This window comes from Coptis chinensis, chromosome 4, assembly GCF_015680905.1.
Source record: "Coptis chinensis isolate HL-2020 chromosome 4, ASM1568090v1, whole genome shotgun sequence".
In the NCBI taxonomy this organism is placed as follows: Eukaryota; Viridiplantae; Streptophyta; class Magnoliopsida; order Ranunculales; family Ranunculaceae; genus Coptis; species Coptis chinensis.
Window position 1 is genome coordinate 78,936,648 of NC_141459.1, and position 20,870 is coordinate 78,957,517.

General features: G+C 39.5%; 2 protein-coding genes, 1 non-coding gene and 1 pseudogene across 3 annotated transcripts; all 4 read right to left on the reverse strand.

The window, feature by feature from the left end:
- Positions 1 to 556: 556 nt before the first annotated feature.
- Positions 557 to 660, reverse strand: LOC147504961 (small nucleolar RNA R71). The gene has a single exon (XR_015194126.1). It is a non-coding gene; the product is annotated as a small nucleolar RNA R71 (small nucleolar RNA).
- A 14,033-nt stretch (positions 661 to 14,693) lies between these two features.
- On the reverse strand, positions 14,694 to 15,390 carry LOC147504962 (uncharacterized). Its single transcript, XM_086605418.1, has 2 exons — positions 14,917 to 15,390; positions 14,694 to 14,726 (listed from the first exon to the last, which is right to left on the reverse strand). The coding sequence occupies exons 1-2, from the start codon at positions 15,388 to 15,390 to the stop codon at positions 14,694 to 14,696; spliced, it is 507 nt and encodes a 168-aa protein (XP_086461544.1).
- A 95-nt stretch (positions 15,391 to 15,485) lies between these two features.
- LOC147504963 (uncharacterized) lies at positions 15,486 to 16,838 on the reverse strand. The gene has a single exon (XM_086605419.1). It carries the CDS (start codon positions 16,836 to 16,838, stop codon positions 15,486 to 15,488), a length of 1,353 nt encoding a protein of 450 aa, XP_086461545.1.
- A 1,801-nt stretch (positions 16,839 to 18,639) lies between these two features.
- On the reverse strand, positions 18,640 to 20,648 carry LOC147504964 (heat shock protein 90-2 pseudogene; annotated as a pseudogene).
- Positions 20,649 to 20,870: the final 222 nt, after the last annotated feature.

Genomic DNA, 20,870 nt, shown 5'->3' on the forward strand with positions numbered 1-20,870 from the left:
GTATATCGAATTGTTTGGAGTGTTGCATGTTTAGTTAAGCTCGACTTAGTCTTGCATGAGATTAAGGTCTGGTCGAACAAAAACACCTAACGTAAATACACAACAACAGCAACAAACAAGTCTATCTAGTATACCACACACTACACCTCTAACTACTATTTCACACACACCACCTGATATAATGGGGGAAGAAAGAGAGACTCCTCTCTCCGACTTTTACAAAGCCTTGAGAGATAGCCCTAAATCGTGCATCGTTCTAGCAGACCCAGTGGGGGATTTTCGAATCCCCCCAAACATATTTAATTTGTTACCCGTTTTTCATGGGTTAGACCATGAAAAACCTTATCAGCACATGCATAGGATTGAACAAGTCCTTACAACATTCCATCATCCTACGGTAGGTGCGGAACAAATTAAACTGAGGGTATTCCCTTTCACATTAGCCGATAAGGCGGCGTCTTGGTTAACTGCCCAAACGCCTAATTCTGTGGACTCGTGGGCTAAACTTGTTCAGCTGTTTATGGAACATTTTTACCCACCCCTAAAGACGGATGAGATGCTTTCCAAGATTCATTTTTTCCGACAGAATCCTCATGAATCATTTTCTGAGGCATGGAATCGTTTCACCGATCTCCTTATAGAGTGTCCACATCATAACTTAGCGAAAGACACGTTAGTTCGTGCCTTTTTCAAAGGTCTTCTACACCACCATAAAGAAGTCCTTGACATAATGAATGGGGTAGTTTCCTAAGTAAAGGAGCCCTGAGGCTTACAAATTTTTAGAAGACAAAACTAAATGGAATAATAATTGGGGGTAGTGATGATATCCCCGCCAAATAGTTCTTCTTCAACAATCAAGGCCGCCGGTATGTTTGAGAAGAAAACCGATCCAAAACTTAAAAATTTAATCGAATCTCTAACTAAAAAAGTAGAGGCTATTTCTGCTCAACAAAAGCCTATCCCGTCATGAAATGTAAACTCCAACCCATGTAATTTCGTTTGAGTCCGTGAGCACCCCGGCGATTATTGTCCTCTAGCTTATGAACAACAACCACCGTAACAAGATAATGTTTACTCTATTAATAACTATCCTATTCCTAACGCCCCTTGGAGACAACATCCCAACTTCAGTTGGAGAAATAATCAACAAGTAACACCTCCAGGGTACAATAATCAAAACGTTAGGCAAGCAAACAATTATAACCAAGCTCCACCTAGGCAAGGACAAGGACAAGGACAAGGTCAAGGGAATTATAATAATTATAACAACCAAAGCGCCAAACCACGACAAAGGTCAAGCACAAGGTCGAATAATTATAATAATTATAATACCAATAGAGGTATCGTTCCTGTTAATAATATTAACTATCACAACCCACCCATAAATAATCAACGAGAGATAGTTCCAGTCGCACCACCCGTGACTACTACACCTACACAACCGGATCGTATCGACGCCTTTATACAAGTTACCCAACAACTTTTCCAGACAATGACTCAATCAAACCAACAGATTTTACAATCCATAAATCGGGGCATACAACAGTTAGCCCAAGCGAAAAGCCCAACCAAAAGGCGTGTTTCCGTGACAAAAGCGATACCAAACCCTAAAACAGCAAACACAACCTTTGAGGTAAACGGTAATTCTAGTACGGAAACTACAATCGTAGGTGACCTAAATGCCATCACCACTCTCCGTTCTGGAAGAGTGGTTGATAACAAAGTAACTACGCCTATAGTTACCCCATCGGTACTCCTACACCGAGATATCGAACTAGATACCGCAATAGAAACCGAGGAGCCTACCACGGTAGAGAGGTACCGGTTAAATCACAACCAAAGAAACCGAAAGTCAAAGGTTACACGCCAAGTAGAGCCATATGCAAAATATAGAGCGAAACCACCGCTCACTCAAAAATTAGCCATGCTAACCGGGGATACAAACTTTGAGGAAATTAGGAACGCGTTTTCAAGAATCTAACGATAAACCTTCCTTTTCTCGGCTATTAAAAAGCTACCTAACCACGCTAAGTTTCTTAAAGAGTTGTGCACTACTAGGCGTAAGACCAACATACCTAAAGACGCTTTTTAACTGAACAGCCCCAACTTTATCCGAAAATAATGGAATTGTTAAGTACAAGGACCCGGTCGCCCCATCGTAAAATGCACCTTAGGAGATTCCCACACGACCCGACGACCTTTATTAGACATGGGGCGAAAGTGTTAACTTACTCCCCGTGATTACTTGTATAAACAAATAGGTCTACGTGAAATGCAACCTACAAAAATAACGCTGCAATTAGCGGACATGTCAATTAAGTATCCTAAAGGTGTAGTGGAAAACGTGCTTGTTAAGGTTCGTGGATTTCTACTATCCTGGCTGATTTTGTTATCCTCGATACAGAAGTCGCTAATGACTCTGTACCGATCATCTTAGGACGCCCTTTCTTGGCAACTGCCAATGCGCTTATAAATTGTCGCGATGGAAAGATGTCCTTATCTTTTGGCCATCTTTCCGTCGAGGTAAATGTTTTTAAAATGATGAAACAGTTACCAGATTCGTCTGTAGATGGGGAGGTTAGCATGATCGAGAGTTTAGCTCAAGATTATTTTAACAACACGTTTCCTGAAAACAATATGTACAAATTCCTTTCTTTTGGAACTTCAGATTTTGTAAATGACTCCTACTTAGAGGAAGTCAACACCATCCTGGAGTCCACACCAATTGTAGACCCGTCGGTTGCTCCATATACTGATTACGAAGACTTGCTACCTAAGCAAGTCTTCATTACGCAAGATAAGGACACTTATGAAACATCAACGGACATTCCGTCCACACCAGTGCTTAAACCTCTTCCCCTGGAGTTAAAATATATTCAACTTGATCCGGATGGTAGTCACCCGATAATTATATCTTCTCTATTAACTAAGGATGAAGAGACATGTTTAATCCGGGTGATTAGGGAACATCGGTCTGCGATTGGTTGGTCCCTAGCCGACATTAAGGGAATTGACCCTAATGTTTGCACTCATCGTATCCATTTGGAGGATAACACGAAGACTTCTCGAACCTCGGTCGCTTGAACCCCGCCATGAAAGAGGTGGTTAGGGAAGAAGTCTTTGCGATTACTGATCGCGGGTATTATATACCCAATCTCCGATAAATGAATGGGTAAGTCCCATTCATGTAGTTCCTAAGAAATCGGGGAGTTACCATGGTACGTAACGGGAAGGGTGACTATGTTGTCACCAAGGTCCTACGAAATGGAGAATCAGTATTGATTACGGACGTTTAAATTCTATGACACGAAAAAGATCACTTTCCCTTACCATTTATAGATCGGATGCTAGAACGCCTAGCTGGTCATGCCTTTTATTGTTTTACGGATGGCTACTCCGCTATTTTCAGATTATTATTGATATTGATGACCAAGAAAAGACAACCTTCACATGTCCCTTCGAACATATGCGATAATCGAATGCCTTTTGGCCTTTGTAATGCCCCCGGTACCTTCCAAATATGTATGCTTCATATATTTAGTGACATGGTAGAAATGAGCTTTATAGAAGTGTTCATGGATGATTTTTCTATCTATGGAGACTCCTTTACTGAATGCTTGTCTAACCTGCCTAAGGTCTTGACACGGTGTGAAGAAAAGAGCCTCGCTTTTAAATTGGGAAAAGTGTCATTTCATGGTCAAAAAGGGCATAGTACTAGGTCATATTGTATCTAGTGATGGCATCGAAGTAGATAAAGCCAAACTAGATAAGATAGCTTAATTTACCTAAACCACGGACCGTCCGTGAGAGATTAGAGCCTTTCTAGGCCATGCGGGGTTTTATAGGCGTTTCATTAAAGATTTTTCAAAATAGCTAGGCCTTTAACTAACCTCGCTTTTGAAGGATGCAATCTTTGATTTTAATTTTAACTGTAAACAGGCTTTTGAAACCTTAAAAGCCGCCTCTAACCATCGCACCTATTATACAGCCTCCTCGATTGGTCTAAACCTTCGAACTCATGTGTGATGCTAGTGACTATGCAGCTTGGTGCCGTTTTAGGACGTAAACTAGATAATAAGTCCACGGTTATTTATTATGCTAGTAAAACATTAAACGACGCCAACGGAATTATACAACTACTGAAAAGAATTTTAGCTGTCATTTATGCTTTAGATAAGTTTCGGCCCTTATTTGGTTGGTTCTAAAACTTTAGTTTACACGGACCATGCAGCAGCTTTTAGGTACCTTCTTGCAAAGAAGGATGCTAAGCGAGATTAATCCGATGGATTCTTCTCCCGCAAAGAGTTCACATTAGAAATAAAGGACAAAAAGAGGGGTCGAAAACGTAGTTGCCGACCACTTATCTAGACTTACAAATGACGATAGTAGTGATTCCGAGTCCATACCGACTCTTTTTCCCGATGAGCATCTCAGATGCTATTTTTTCATCACCATGCCATGGTATCGCGGACATCGTAAATTATTTAGCGGCTGATGTTATGCCTTATAATTGGTCAAGAAATGAACGTAAGAAGTTCTTGGCCGAGTCAAGTTATACCACCGGGATGAGCCCTACCTTTTAAGTATTGTCGGATCGATTATTCGTCGTTGCATTCCCCAAAGGGGAATATAATGAAGTTCTATCGCTTACGCCATGACAAAGAGTGTGGTGGCCACTTTAGTGGAATGAAAACAGCCGCTAAAGTTCTTCAATGTGGATTTTATTGGCCTACCCTTTTTAAGGATGCCCAAGTGCATTGCAAGACGTGTATTCGTTGCCAACAACTTGGGCGAATCACGAAGCGTAATATGATGCCATTAAATCCAATCTTGATAGTAGAAATTTTTGATGTTTGGGGTATTGATTTCATGGGCCCTTTCCCTGTTTCCCACGGTTATATTTATATTCTAGTTGCCGTGGACTACGTGTCTAAATGGATAGAGGCCCTAGCTTGCCGTAGCAATGACCATAAGACCGTTGTATTTTTTATTAAAGAATATATTTTCTGTCGGTTTGGCATTCCTAAAGCCATCATTAGTGATGGTGGAACACATTTTTGCAACAGAGTTGTTGCATCCCTAGTTAAAAAGTATGGAGTTACACACAAAGTAGCAACTCCTTATCATCCACAAACTAGCGGACAAGTAGAAGTTTCTAATAGGGAAATCAAAAAGATTTTAGAAACAACAGTAAACCCTGATAGGAAAGATCGGGTCGGCGTCCTATCGGATGCCTTATGGGCATATAGAACTGCTTTCAAAACTCCTATAGGTATGTCTCCCTTTAGACTTGTATTTGGGAAACCATGTCATTTGCCCGTTGAATTAGAGCACCGCGGCTCGCGGGCTATAAAAAGCCTTAACTTTAATATTGATGAGGCGGGTGTCAAACGCAGTTACAATTAAATGAGCTTGAAGAAATCCGTAGCAATTCTTACGATCTCGCGAAGATTATAAAGCTAACATGAAACGTGTTCATGATAAGCATATCTTGGCGCAAGAGAGTTTGTGGTCGGACAAAAGGTTTTGCTTTACAACTCCGCCTACATATTTTCCCAATGAAACTAAAACCCGCTGGTCCGGGTCCTTTTCTCGTTATCAAGTCACCCCTTACGGGGCAATTACCTTGGTAAATCCCAAGGACAACAGTACCTTTCAAGTTAACGGTCAACGATTAAAACATTTTCACGAACTTCGCCCCGATATAGAGGAAGTCCTTTTACGGACCCTATATACGAGGAATGACCCTTGTCATTGGTGTACTTCCTTTAACTTCCATTTAATGGTAAGTGCACCATTAAGGTACCCGCCCTCCCTATGGAGTGTGTGGCTGTAACCGGATCCTAAGTCCACGGTTCACATAGTTCACGTTTTCCACTCTTGCATGTTTTCTCGGATTTTTCAGTCATGTTTCTCTATGGTGTGAATTATGTCTTTATTTGCTTATGTAGCATGTCAAAAAAAAAAATAAAAAAAAAAATAAAAATAATAATAATAATAATTGTTTTCATTTTTAGATATAGATATATATCTAAACCCGAGAACTAGCAATCCAACAAGTCTTGGGAATCTGACTTTAAACGACCCCATGTTAAAACAAATTTTGTGTTTAAAAATTTGTTTGGGGGAAAATCAGTCTTTCCATCCGGATTGCTCGAACTTTCTATTTTGTGTTGCTTAGGTCCATTAGTATAGTTCATTGGGGTTGACGCCATCTAATTTAGTGTTCATTCGTCGCGATAACTTACGCCATGCACGCACTTCGAGGCGTTTTCCACTATCTTATATGTCACCCAAGGTCGGAATAGAGTAGTTTATGGATCATTGGATTGGAAATTCTCTCCTGATCATTTTCATATCTCATTCGCAAAAATCGGACCGATAACGAAGCGGGAAATTTAGTTTGAAGTTGCGCTAAAAATCGACGAAAGTCGAAAAATCGACCGGCTTTGGGCCAACTCATTCACCTACAGCTCGCACGCGCCCATCCTCCAAAACAGAATCGCGACTTCATCTTCTCAAACCGCCTTTCACTAATTCAAATTAAACCCTAGCAACCAAAAATAAAAAAAAATAAATAAAGAAATAAAAATAAAAATAGAATACATCAAAATAGAAAGACCACCCACGCCTTTGTGGAAACACCAACACAATCTCCAACCGTTTCCACCAAGAAAACACCCACCAATTCAAGTCTTCAAACCTGCCACCGTAACCACCACCGCCACCACCATTGTTTCTCATTGTTTTTATCAAACTCGCCTCCCCACAGCTACAAAACCATTAGTTATCTAAGAAACTTCAATGGCGCTTACGACGAAGAATGTTGCCGAGCACGCAGCGCGTTTGAGCCCGACCATTTCGCACCATTTTACGACGCCAATATGATTAAGAGGGATTGGAACAGATCGTGGTATTCGGCAGATGAGTTCTATCACTATGATTTGGTAGAACAATTTTATAAGAAATGAGAATTGGAGGAAATAGGATTTTCATTAGGATGTTAGCAGAACGAGGAGGAAGTAACGAGACAGCTTGTTGGTCAACTATTAGGAATCACGCAGAACCAACCTAGATACGACCATTCAGGAATCCCAAAGATAATCGGAGTTCCTACTTTGATGAAAGATACGGTCATAGAGGGTGAATACAATACGATATCTCATTGCATTTTTGCCGATTTGACCACGAGAACCAATCAACCGGGTCAGAAGCTCGGTGGATTGGTAGGAACGCCCTCTGAAAGACAAAGTCGGTGACATCGGACTTCGTGTCCGACGTTCTCTGGATTTTGCAAACGAATGAGTGTAATTTCTGCATCCTCGATTTAATTTTGAATGTGATTAGAGGAGGGGGAAAGAGCATGGCCTCTTCCCCGTGATTAATCACTAAGATTATGCTCTCATTTAGAGCTGCCGCTAAATCTGCTCCTATTAAGATCAAATTGCATTCTAATGCAAGTATTTATAAGGAATGCATCCAAGAGACTTGGCCGTTGTCCGCAGAGAATGAAGTTGAGTCGCATAATGAAGGGGAAGATATGACATGGTTGGTTGAGGATAATTTTGATAGTCATACTTCTAATTTAGAACGAATGATAATGCCGCAAAACGGTTTTAAATCATGCGTTATCGATATCGTGAAGATATCCGACATAGACAAATTGTACTTGAAATAAGCAAACGAACTTTCGGGGCGAGAGTTGAAATGCTCGAAAAGGGGTCGAAGATATCTTGTCTAACTTGGAGATTATCCACCGTAATCACCAAGCCCGAGATGCGCGATACTCAAGATCGAGATGGAAGCACGCTTGTTCAGATAGAGATGCTACGACGCATGCCACTTTCGTGGATGAGTCCGTCTCACCGAAGTCCGAGAGGCATGAGCGCGTCGCCGCCGCAGCCGATGGCTCAAAGCCATTCTTCACCACATAACCAGTCTCCATCCCAGGGACCATCTTCTTCACACGCCTAGGTCTTCACCATCAATTGTGTCCTGTTATTTCATTGTTTTATTTTTTTTATTGTTTTGTTAGTGAAATTTTATTTCAGTAGTTAGATTTGAATATTAAGTTGTTTGTTTTCGATTGCTTGGATTTCATATTATTTTAATATAATTTATTTTGATCATCTTTCGGTAAGGTTGTCTTGGAGTCAAAGTTGAAAATAGACCGATATCGGCATATCTATGATTTTTTTGTAGTGGTAGCATGATATGTAGTAGAGTTTAGAAGTTACTATTCTAAACCAAGTTTAAAAGATACCGTGGTTGTTAGGAAATCAAAACTATGGTTAGTTTCCGCTTTCGGTTTGGCAGTTTTCTATTTCCTCGAAATTGCCTTAAAACAATTTGGCAACTTGCCGATTCGCTTTGGAAACCCGAACCTATTTAAACTTCCATCAATCTACACTCACAACCCATACTACACCCCCACAATCATCTCTCACCTTTCACTCCAAGCTTTTTCTCGCTTGTTTTTTTGTAAACACTATTTACAGATTCTACGAAGCTAGCGCTGCCTATACATCGCCTTAAATTTTTTTGTCGAGGCTACTACGCTTCAAGTAGAGCGCTAACTTCTACAAACATCAGAAATCGAAAAATCTCAATGAGCGGCTTCAAGCCACAATGACGCCAAACGACCAGCGCCCAAACACCGTAATTCCAAAACCTACGAAGCGATCGGCGCCTATATGGCCGAAGCCGCCTCCCTCCTCCCGTAAGCACGGAAATTCGATTTTCGAGGTTTCTTCCAGGTTTTCGCAGCCGTTCTACAGAGTAGTTTTGAGATGACACCTCCTATAGTGATTCCCGAACAGTCATTTGAAGACTTGATGGGAACCGATACCTATGGAGCATCGCTCGCGAATCGATCGCGCGCTTAGGATGGCGGCATCTTCCGGTGAGTGATGACGATTCTTTTTCACCTAAGCTAACTGAATTCTTCTATAATAATATTACTTTTTTTGTACCCAAGAAGGAGAACAAAAATTTTCCCTTGCTATTGATGGCACGACTATATGGAATTCAAGAAGCAATTGATAGCTTTGGTTTCGGGTTGCCATTACGACCCTATGCACACGTGGGGATATATGACGATAACTCATACCTATATGAATATGCCTATTTCCATGAGTATTATGGGGAGGGGTGTTTCAGATCATGGACCAAGACCAATATAACATCGCCTCGAAAGTAGCCTATCGCCGAATGTAGGCATTAACCATGTTGTTCATCATGATGAACATTCTAGGGGAACGACGGTTTACTACGCCAATAATATCGCCGGTGACGTTTTCCTTGCTTTAGCCGAGGGGACGTCGTCGGTATGACATTCCCCGAAGTTTTAGTTGCTACTCTCGGCGAGGCCATACCTTGAGGCATAAGTACCTTCTTATGCCTGCCTTGGTTTGCCGCGATTATCGCTTGCCTTACCCATATTCTCACGCATACCGCATTACCGCATTGGGAAAGGGTCGAAACCATGAGACCCACCAATCGCGGGTAAGATCATTCCGAGCCATGACTTGGTCGGGATGGCAGGTGCAACCACATTTGGTTGCCCCTTACACCCCATCGCACCAAGTAACACTAGATATGTTAGCACTAGTTGATGATACACCCACGGAAGGCGGCAAGTTGTTATGGCATGGCAGGGATGCGAAAAAGAACCTCATATAGAAGAGGAGGATGACGAGTAAATGCCGGGATGCGTAAGTTTTAGTTAAGTTAGTGTCCGCTTATGTCCCAAGCAATTTCATTCGTTAACCCCATAATGGGTGGAACTCTTTATAGAGTTCGCGTCGTTTTTATTTCCTATATTAGTACGCTCTAACCTTGTTTTGCGGATGTTTCAAATTTCCGCTGCGCTTCAATGGTATTTTTCCTAACCTCTTTATTTAAATGCTTTGAGGACAAAGCATGCTTCTTGTTTGGGGGGGGGGGCATAGAAACACGTGTAATTAAGACATCTGCTAGGATATAAATATGTATAATATGCAATTGTTTTCTATTTAAAATTTCAAAAATTCAAAAATATAAATAATACACTTAGGAATATTGGTATTGTTTCTTTCTCCATGCTCTTAACAATCTAGAACTCTCACGTAGCTGTTGCGTCAGAATAATTGTTAGAAACTTAGGTTAATATATATGTAATAATCTTTGCATCTATCTATAAATTTATTACATGAGTATCTATGATTGTTAGCAGTAAGTTTCTGAAATCTAGGCTAGAGTACTTATTCTACAAATCCTGTGAGAATATAGCCTAAAGCCTTATATATGAAATAAAACATTTGAGAAATGACACAAGGGAGAAGTAAAATCCGATAGAGATATCACACGCCCACTTGCTTGATCACTAAACCATATCCTAAGCGAGAATTTAGGCCCTCTTTGGATCGATATAGCCGAAATTCAAACTTATGAATTATTTTCCGCTAGTCGCCTCTCGAGCCTTTCTTTAGCCTTCCATAAACCACAAATTCCTTTACCCTGTTACAAAAAAAAAAAAGAATAAATCAACCTACCCAATTTAGAATAAGTCTGAGAATAGAATGAGTGAAGAAAGAAGAAGAGAAAAACCTGTGTAAACAAAAATTAGTTAGTTGCTTCAGAAAAAGAAAAGAAGTTTCCATCCAAGGAAAAGAAAAAAAATATATAGAAATAAATAAAAACTCCAAAAAAATAGAATAAAGGGAGTCAAAAGCCAAAGAAAAGAAAAAAAAAATATGGCTAAGGATGGAAACAAAGTATAGAAGCAAAAGGAAATAACAAGGTTTTCTAAGTTACATAATATGAAGACTCTATTATCTCAGACTTGTCCTTTTGAATATCCATTTCCTTCCTTCTTAAACCATCTCCTAATCCCCGCAACACCTAATAAAGACCTCTAGCTCAATTAGGAATAGGTTAGTGTGATAGTAAGTGGCAGATGTGTTTGATCGACCCCGGCTTCCTTGTTGTCATTGAGATTGTAAGGTAAAGTGTGCCCACCGCATTAATCGGAGCAAATAAAACTTGAGTGGAAAAATCAGAGTGGTGTTTTTCTTGACATTTATGTGAGGACCTACTTAAGGACGCTATTCCGAGTTTTCAGAAACGGACCTGCTATTACATTTCATAGTATTACTCATTGTTATATGTTTATTTTAGATGATTGATTATTATGCATATATTAGCTTAGGGTTCTGACTGGGTTATTCTTATGTATTTGCTAGTGAGATGTATAGATAGTTGAGACATGAATGAGAAAACAATAGTTTTATTTCTTAGTCGTTGTAGTATAGATGAAGTTTGTGAGTACCTTCACTGGAAAACTCTCACGAGGCTATAACTCGTCCACTAGGGAATTCCTAGTGGTTTAAGGCCTTGTTGCATATGGTCAATGCAATCGCACTCAGTGAGACGAGAGTAGATAGAACTCCATTTTTGGTCACTTATGCTAATTTCTCATATTTGCTTGAGGACAAGCAAAAAAATGCTGTTTGGGGTGGTTGATAAGAGCCCAAAACCGTAGTTTTAACCCCTTTAGCAGTCATACTTTTAGACCAATTATGTGAGTAATAAGTAAGAGTTAAGACTGATTACGTGTTTTTATGTATTTCAGGCTTCAAAGTCAATTATGTGCAGAATGTGCCACTTTGATGAGATAAAGGAGCAATGGTTGGTTACTAAGGAGTTCAGTGATTAAAGGCCAAGATTCAAGAAGACAAAGCCTTTGTAAAGCCTGGTCAAAAGATGAAAAGTCAAAGTCCACGCAGTAGAAAACAAAGGCAAAGTCAACAGAACTTCCGAAGACCATATCTTTAGACTCAGACCTTGGAATTGGGCCTACCTTATGTCAAAACGACCGGCTCGGAAGGAGCTTTCCAATGGTCCAAGCCTTGACCCAATCAGAGGAGCAAAAGTGGACGAAAAGTCTGTTGAAGCGAACTGCAGCTGAAGAGGCCTTTTGGATTTGAAAAGAATTGGGTTGGGCCGATTCTCCGCCCAAAATATGGCTCCAAGCCCATGCACGATTTTTGGATCTGGATGTATAAAAACAAAAGCTTAGCTCTTTGTTAATGGTAGCTAGTTAGACCTAAATTAAGATATAGAATTCTAGATCTAGTTTTATTAATTAATTAAGTTTTAGTTCCATTTCAATTCCTGTTTTAGATTAAATTTTTGAATCATTGTTCTTGATTGATTAGATAAATAAAATAGTTAGTTTGTCAATTTCGAATTTGGTTATTTCCATTTTAGATCTAATTCCAATTCTTGTTCTTATTTCATTCCAGCCATTAAATTAGATTCATTATTGTTAGATTAAGTAAATTTCGAATCTTGATATTATGTTTAATTATAATAATATGAGAAATGTTAGTTTGATGAATCAAGGCTAAAACCTCCATTAGAGGGGTTGATGAAGCCTTGATGAAAACTTAGTGGTTAGTATAGAATTGGTTGTAGAATCTATTCCACTCTAGAAGGTCGTGTTTTCGCCATGAGAATGGGTGGACGACCTCACATGCTAGTTAGTATCCCAGAGGAATGCCATGAACACTAGGGATTAGAACTCGAAATTCTCGCCGAAGAACGTGAGAATCGAGATACAACAATTCTACGCTAGGTCGTTAAGTTGGATTCGAGGTGGATTCAGTTCCCCTCTAATTTATTTATCTAGATTCAAACAATCGTATTTTCGTAGCTTTCGTATTTAACTTTAGTTTATATTTTATCTTGTTACTTATTATATCTCGTTAGTTAAATTAACGCGTCTTGTTAGCATAACATTTCGTAAAGCTCTCATTGACTTAAGACTGATTTCTTAGACTTAGAAAACAATCCATGCTAGGGAACTAGGAGTGGAACGAACTTCCTACTCCACTTAGTGCAATTCGCATCGAGAGTAGAAGCTTTGATAATAGAGACTTGTAAGATTAGTTTTAGTTTACTTACGTTTTGAATTCATCGTTCATTTCGTAGGTAAACTATTCATTTTTACACTTATCAAATGGCGCCATTCGCCATTACAGTTATCAATACCACTCCAACTAAAAGCAAATACTTATATATACTTTTATTTAAAAAACGAGTTTCGATACCACTCCAACTAAAAGCAGTATCGATACTTATATATACCTTTATTTAAAAAACGAGTTTTCAATACCACTCCAACTAAAAGTAGTATCGATACTTATATATACTTTGCACTCTATACCATGCATTTAATATAACCAAAACCATGATCTACCTGGCTCAAAAACCACCATTCATTACATTAAGCCATATCATTAAAGCTTATTTAATTATCATTCAAACTTATAACTGTCCTGTGCACAAACCCTGAAGAATTACTTTTTCGGACAAACTCCTCGTTTTCATGCTCACCTACCATTAATACTCCTCTTTTTCTTGCGAATCTACATTAAATTCTCTCGTTTGTATAAACTTTTTCTCCTATAAAAACCCTTTTAAAAACTTGATTTTGAAATGTCTTTTACAAACTCCCTACTGGTTACACCTTATTAGTTTAACTTACAGAAAACCATGTCTCCTATTTCCCTCTTTCTTATTACATTAGCCATTTTGATGGTTTTGCTCGACTGTTCTCCTCCTCCTCACTGGTCTGACTGCCACACTACCGACCTTTCTGATGATGAGGATCACACAGAAAAAGAAATGGAAGAAGAACAAGAACATGGAGAAGAAGAAGAAAATGAAGACGCATATGAAGATGAATGGTTGAAAGATCCATATTGCTATGATTATGCTAAAAATGGCGATGAGACTTCTAACATTGATGATGATAAGGATGATGGTGAAGATGGTGATGATGAAAATGAAGATGAAGAGGATGATGATGATAACAATGAAGATGATGATTAGTTTTGTTTCCTATATTTTAAGTTTTTACTCTGACTTGTAATAGGCTGCTTAGCCTACCCTTTTTCTCTTTTTAACAAAATATTATTGCACTATCTCAGATACTGGCCACCTTAATTATTAATACATGCTTCGCCCTTCGACATAAAAAAAATTTATGCCGACATTAGACATTCGACATTAACATTTCATTAAAAAATTTATTTATAAAAACATACCTTACTTCCTCCGTATTCTGGTATCGACCACTCAATACCCCCCATATTCCATATTTTATGCTACCACGATCTTGATCTTTGTTCGCAAAACTAGATTTTATTGACCTAAACTTGCATTTCTGCCAAGAATAGGATTTCATTGACCTGGTATCGAGATGAGGATCTACAGATCACTAGGGTTTTTTGACCCAAACTTGACAGTTCTGCCAAGAACTGGATTTTATTGACCTGAACTCGCATTTTTGTCAAGAACAGGATTTTATTGACCTGGTATCGAGATGAGGATCTACAGATCACCAGGATTTCTTGATCCGAACTTGACATTTCTGCCAAGAACTGGATTTTATTGATCTGAACTCGCATTTCTGCCAAGAACAAGATTTTATTGACCTGGTATCGAGATGAGGATCTACAGATCACCAGGATTTCTTGATCTGAACTTGAGATTTCTGCCAAGAACTGGATTTTATTGACCTGAACTCGCATTTCTACAAAGAACAGGATTTTATTAACCATGTATCGAGATGAGGATCTACATATCACCAGGATTTCTTGACCCAAACTTGAAATTTCTGCTAAGAACTGGATTTTATTGACCTGAACTCATATTTCTGCCAAGAACAGGATTCTATCAACCTGTTATCAATCATATAATTCTAGAGATACAAAGATCTGGTATACATGTATAAACATTGATTTCGAGAATGACAATATCTTTATTGAATGTATAACCTTGATAACTAAAATTACACCATGATACTTGAAACACTCTTTATTGATAAAATGCTTTCAAATTGCTTACATTTTGAGGCTTTGGTAATATTACACCTTCAACTGTTTTTAAGTAGTAAACTCCATTGATTTCGACTTTGTGAATGATGTAAGGCCTATCCCAGCTTGCTGCTAGTTTGCCAGCCCCTTTTTCTTTATTAGCTTGAGTGACCACTTTCAAGACCAAATCACTTTCCTGAAAATGCCTTTCTCTTACTTTCTTATTGAAAGTTTTTCTGAGCTGCCTATGGTATGTGTCGAGTTTTAGCCTTGCTTGGTCCCTTATCTCCTCGAGATTGAGAACTTCTGAAGCCATTCTTTCATTATTTTGACCATTCTCTATCATCTTTGTTCTGGATGTCGATACCACAATTTCTGATGGAGTTACTGCCTCCATACCATAAGCTAAAGTAAAAGGTGATTCCCCTATAGCTGTTCGAGGTGTTGTTCTATAAGCCCATAAAACACTATTTAGCTCATCCACCCAAAGACCTTTCTTGCCTTCTAATTTTTTCTTGATATTATCCATAATGGTCTTATTTGTTGCCTCTGCTTGCCCGTTACCTTGAGCATAATATGGCGCAGATGTGAAGTGCTTAATCTTGTAAGATTCCAAGAAAGCTTTCACCTTTCCTCCTTCGAACTGCGACCATTATCTGATATGATAGCATAAGGCAATCCATATCGACATATGACTTGTTCAAAAAGGAAATTTACGACATCCTTTTGTTTGATATGTTGCAGAGCTATGGCTTCTACCCATTTTGTAAAATAATCTGTGACTGCCAATATGAACCTTCTTTTGCCTCTCCCTGGTGTAAGCAGACCGACAATATCCATACCCCATAGAGCAAAAGGCCATGGGTTTGAGACACAATGTAACTCTTCAGCAGGAACATGTATGGCTTTCCCATGAACTTGGCATTGTACACACTTTTTCGCATATCGAAGACAGTCCTTTAGCATTTGAGGCCAAAAATATCCCTGTCTCGTGATCTTATTGGCTAACGATCTACCAGCTGAGTGGTTTCCACATTCGCCTTCGTGAAGCTCGACAATGATTAGTTGTGCTTCCTCATACGATATGCATTTCAAATGTGGACCTCCAGGATTATTTCGATACAATTCATTATCAACCAATACATATCTTTGGGCGCCAGACTTAATTCTTATGGCCTCGTTTTTGTCCTCCCCTACTTTCCCATTAGTCAAATATGAGATATATGCTTCCATCCATGACGCTCCCAGTGTATCAATTTCCATTACTGTTGAGCCATCAATGTCGATGCTTGGCTTCTCTTGAACGTCGATATGCAGAGTACGACCCTCTGTGTTTTCCAGCATCGCTGCCACATATGCTAAGGCATCCGCATGCCTATTCTCATTTCTATTGAGATGCTGAAGTCTTATTTTACTGAAATTCTTCAACTTGGATTTTATAAAATTTAAATAATCGACCATATTTTCACATTTTGCTAAGTATCCCCCATTGATCTGGCTGACCATGAGCATCGAGTCACTAAAAATCGATAACTCTTTTATATTGAGAGATTTAGCCATCTCGAGACCAGCTATTAGGGCTTCATATTCAGCCTCATTGTTCGACGCATGGAAACCCAATGTTATTGCAGTCTCGAGTCTTTGATTTTCAGGAGTAACCAACACCACTCCGATGCCACACCCCTTTCCTCTAGAGGATCCATCAACAAATAGTCTCCAACCATTTGGTCCAGCCCATGGATCGTTTGCATCGATAACATCTTTAGGCTCTTGCAGCATTGCGAACTCCTCTTCTTCCATGCCCCAACTGGCATCCTTAGATGGAAAATCAGCCAGGAAGTCGGCTAGTACCTGACTCTTTTCCGATATGCGGTTTAGATATTCGACTCTGAATTCATTTATTAGTACCGACCACTTAGACATCCTTCCTGACTTAGCAGTTTTTGCTAGAGTTTGCTTTAATGGGAGATTTGTCATCACAATCACCGAATGTGCTTGAAAATATGGCTTTAATCTTTGAGATGAGAATAAAAGTGCCAAGGCATACTTTTCTATCATCAAATATCGAGTCTCAGCCTCGAGTATTGTTTACTTTGAAAATACACTAGTCTTTCCAATCCATTTTCTACCTTCATGAGGACAGAACTTATAGCAAAATCTGATACAACCAAATAAAAAAGCAAACTTTCTCCCTCATCCGGCTTTGTTAGAGTTGGCATTTCTTGCAGATATTTCTTTAATTCAGAAAACGCGTCTTCACATTCCTCATTCCAATAGAACTTGACATTCTTTTTAAACAACTTAAAAAGTGGCTTATCAGAAGTTCTGGAAATGAATCTATTGAGTGCCGCTATTCTTCTCGTCAGCCTTTGTATTTGCTTTCGAGTTGTAGGTGATGGCATTTGTTGAAGCACTCGTATTTGCTCAGGATTAGCATCGATACATCGCTTTGTGACTATGTATCCCAAAAACTTGCCAGAACTGACCCCGAAAGTACATTTTTCGGGATTAAACTTCATGTTAAACTCTCTCAATATTCTAAATACAATGTCGAGGTCCCTTCACTACAACAAATGAGTCTTTTTGCGACGTTTATAAGCGTTGCAAAAGCTTATTAGCAACGGTTTATAAAGCGTCGATGTGTAGTTGCAATTGATGCCGACGTAGATGATAACCAACGACGAATAAAAGCGTAGCAAAAAGAATATGCTTCAACTATGTATTGAAGCGTTGCTAATGTAATAAAAGCATCGCTGATTATTTTCTTTTCTTATTTTGATGATTTGTATTAATTAATTTTTCCCGACGCTTTTAAGGGTTGCAAAAGGTTCCATATCTGCAACGTTTTCGTAACCGTTGTTGATTGTCTATTTTGGCTACGGTTTAGAAGCGTTGGTGATGGGTTCCTATTTGCTACCCTTTAGTACCGTTGGTGAATAACTATTTTTTGTACTATTTGCATACGCTGATATTATTCTTTAGATAGTATTAGCAACGCTTGTAAGGGTTGTAAAAGGACTATTTGCATGTAAAATGAGTTATGTATTTACAACACTTTTCAAAAGCGTAGCAATTACACTTTTATATTTGCAACCATTTGCATGTGTTGGAGAGATCTTTTCTCCAGATATGATTTCCTAATTTACAATTTTCATACAGGGCCTAAAGAAAACTTTACACACTCAAAAACATTTAACTAACAAAATATTTAATTTCATAAGCTCCAAATGTAGAAAAGTGTCACAATATCCAAAATAATTTCCACATAGCCTCGCTAGTATGTTTACAATAATCACAAATCCTTCCTAAGCTTGCAAAAAAAAATATATATATCATTCAAAATTCTAGGGATAAGTATTGCGTTTATGATCGTCTTTGATCCTTTTCAACCCCAACAGTCCATCTTTGCAAAGTACTCATGAAGTTGAACCATTCTGCAATTCCAAAAAAGAAAATTAGTTATATATGAGGGCACCAAGAAATGGCAAGTAGAGTTTAAGTGACAAAATATACGCTTAAAAATGATTTTCAATTCCACACAACTAATAACTAATAACCATTCCACACAACTAATAACTAATAACCAATATTCTATTTAGTCATTTCGAGAAAAACTCGCTAAGAACCTGTGTTGATTTCTAACTATGAAACTAGCTTCCAAAGTTTTTTTTTTTCACTAAGCAGACCATCCAAAATCACTGACATTGAGACTATTGTTTCAACACTCCAAATGAAAAGAAAGAAAACTACCAAATATCCAAAAATACTAAATGTCAAGTACAAGAATGAGATAGGTGAAGACTTAATCAACTTCCTCCATCTTGCTTCCCTCGCATCAACATCCTCCAATGGTGGCATGTCGTGTCGGCTTCAAGATCGGCCCCGCCCTCGCCAATGCTCGGACCCAACTTAAGCATCCCGTGAATCCGGTTGTCGAAAGTATTGGGCTCATCAAGACTGAAACCCGAAGTGAGAAGGGCAGTTTCAAACAACAACATAACCAAATCTTTAATCGACTTGTCATTCTTATCAAAGATCGAGCCTCTTCCCTCAACTCTTCCATGATAGAGTTTTCGGGTTGATCTCCATGGTCTTCTTACTAGACATGTAGCCAGCCATGCTTGAATCCCCCCCGAGTGCCCGAGCCTTCATGATCCTCTCCATGTTAGTCAGTCCACCATACTCACCAAATGACCAAACAAAGGGGAGAATCCACAACACGGTCGAGACAATCACCTTCTCGACCTTGTCACCTAGAACATCCTTGATCACCTTGCAGAGACCCTCAAACTTTTCCTTCGCCTCCTCTTTCTTTTTTTCGCCCTCACTCTCATCTAGCTTCGGACCCTCCTTTGTGGCAGAGACAAGCTTTTTGCCTTCAAATTCCTTCAACCCGACCCACAACATACTCATCAATAGCATCAACCATGTACAAGACCTCAATACCCTTCTTCTTGAGCTTCTCAAGGAAAGGAGAGTTCTCCACAGCCTTTCTTGCTTTCACCCGGTGATGTAATAGATGTCATTCGCCTTCCTTCATCCTAGTCACATAATCCTTCAAACTAGTCAACTCATCACCACTCTTGGTCGAAAGATACCTAAGTTTGTATGGTTCCAAAGTTTCCAAAGTTTGTATGGTTCCAATTAATATTTCTAGAATGGTGCAAAATATACCCAACCGCCAATTATCAAAAAAAAAAGTCCTAGGCCACTGCAGACCATTCTTTCTTGAGTTCTCTGACACGCTATTCGCTAAGTAGGTATATTACTTCCTTCAAAAGCCAAAAAACAGCACCACACCATCCACACAATTATCTTTTAGTCCTACGTACTTACACATCAATCAAGCATATACAACTACGTACTCACCAACCACCACAGACCCTTATCTCACATAAAGGTTATGGTGAATTGAGGTAGAGTAGACCGATGATCCTGTAGTCATTTGGCCGGCTATTGAAAGAAAAAGCTTGTTTCCAGTTTTCTTGGTTCCGCTATTTACTAAAATGAATCGAGGAGAGGCTCGACTGAAAGGAGAGAAGCCGGTTAACACCCTTAACGGAAGGGGCTGGGGAAGAATTACCCAACGGGGTTTTGAGTTGGACTGACCGATGTTCAAATCTCATTGACACTGAACACCAACCTAATCGAAAGCCCCCTCCCGGTTCTCTGCCGCGAACTGGGATCACTCGCCAGCTAGGTCAGATTGGAGCAACATTGTATGAGAACATATTACCCATCTTCGGGGATAGGGGGTGGAACGACAATTCTTCACGTTTTCCTCAGACAGGGAAAGGCATTCTACAGCCCCCATCCTGCTTTTCTAGCGAAAGGAAATCCATTGACAACACGACTTTGCTCTGCTCATCCTAGTGAACTTTGGCTATGCCTTTCTAGCTTCATCAGCTGATCCTGTGTTGTATTGGCTTCAGTGGCATCCACTGCCTTTGTTCCTTCTTCAAGCGTCGGCCCGGGGCCACCAAACCTCACCTAGAGGATCGGGATCTTGTCCGCCCCCGAAGGCACTTGGTTGGAACACAAGGCATCTAGTCCCGAAGCTAACCTTGCTCGAGGGTCGATGTTCGGTAATAACCGACATATATACCGACCATCACGCGAATCGAAACAGCAACGCGCCGAGTGGAAGTCCCGCAAATGCATAAAACTTAATTATTCAACTAACCTGCGCTCAGAACCACGAGGTTTCCAAGCCTCCAAGCCATCAGGGTGGTTAACCCAACCTGAAGACGTCCTTGGCCTTATAGTGATAAGTGGCATCCAATCCATTTGTAGCAGCAGGGGTAAGACCCGGATTAGAGATTAGATAGAAGCACCCCCAACCCCTTCTTTGTCTTTCCTTCGAGTAGGTCCGCTCACTGGAAAGTTAGGTCAACAGAAAAGTTCCATCCTGCCAGAGAACAACGGTAAGCGAACTGATTGCTTTCTTAGCCAATGTTATAAAGAAACATGTCAGACACTATTCAATGGAGACTTCAACGTCTCAACTCA

What these genes read in the sequence shown, in the direction of transcription:
- LOC147504963 (XM_086605419.1), bottom strand. Translation starts at nt 16,838, where the DNA reads ATGACAAATCTCCCATTAAAGCAAACTCTAGCAAAAACTGCTAAGTCA.
- LOC147504962 (XM_086605418.1), bottom strand. Translation starts at nt 15,390, where the DNA reads ATGGATAATATCAAGAAAAAATTAGAAGGCAAGAAAGGTCTTTGGGTG. An exon ending in ACTTAAAAACAGTTGAAGGT is followed by an intron (nt 14,727 to 14,916) that starts GTAATATTACCA and finishes GATTGATAACAG; the next exon opens with GTTGATAGAATCCTGTTCTT.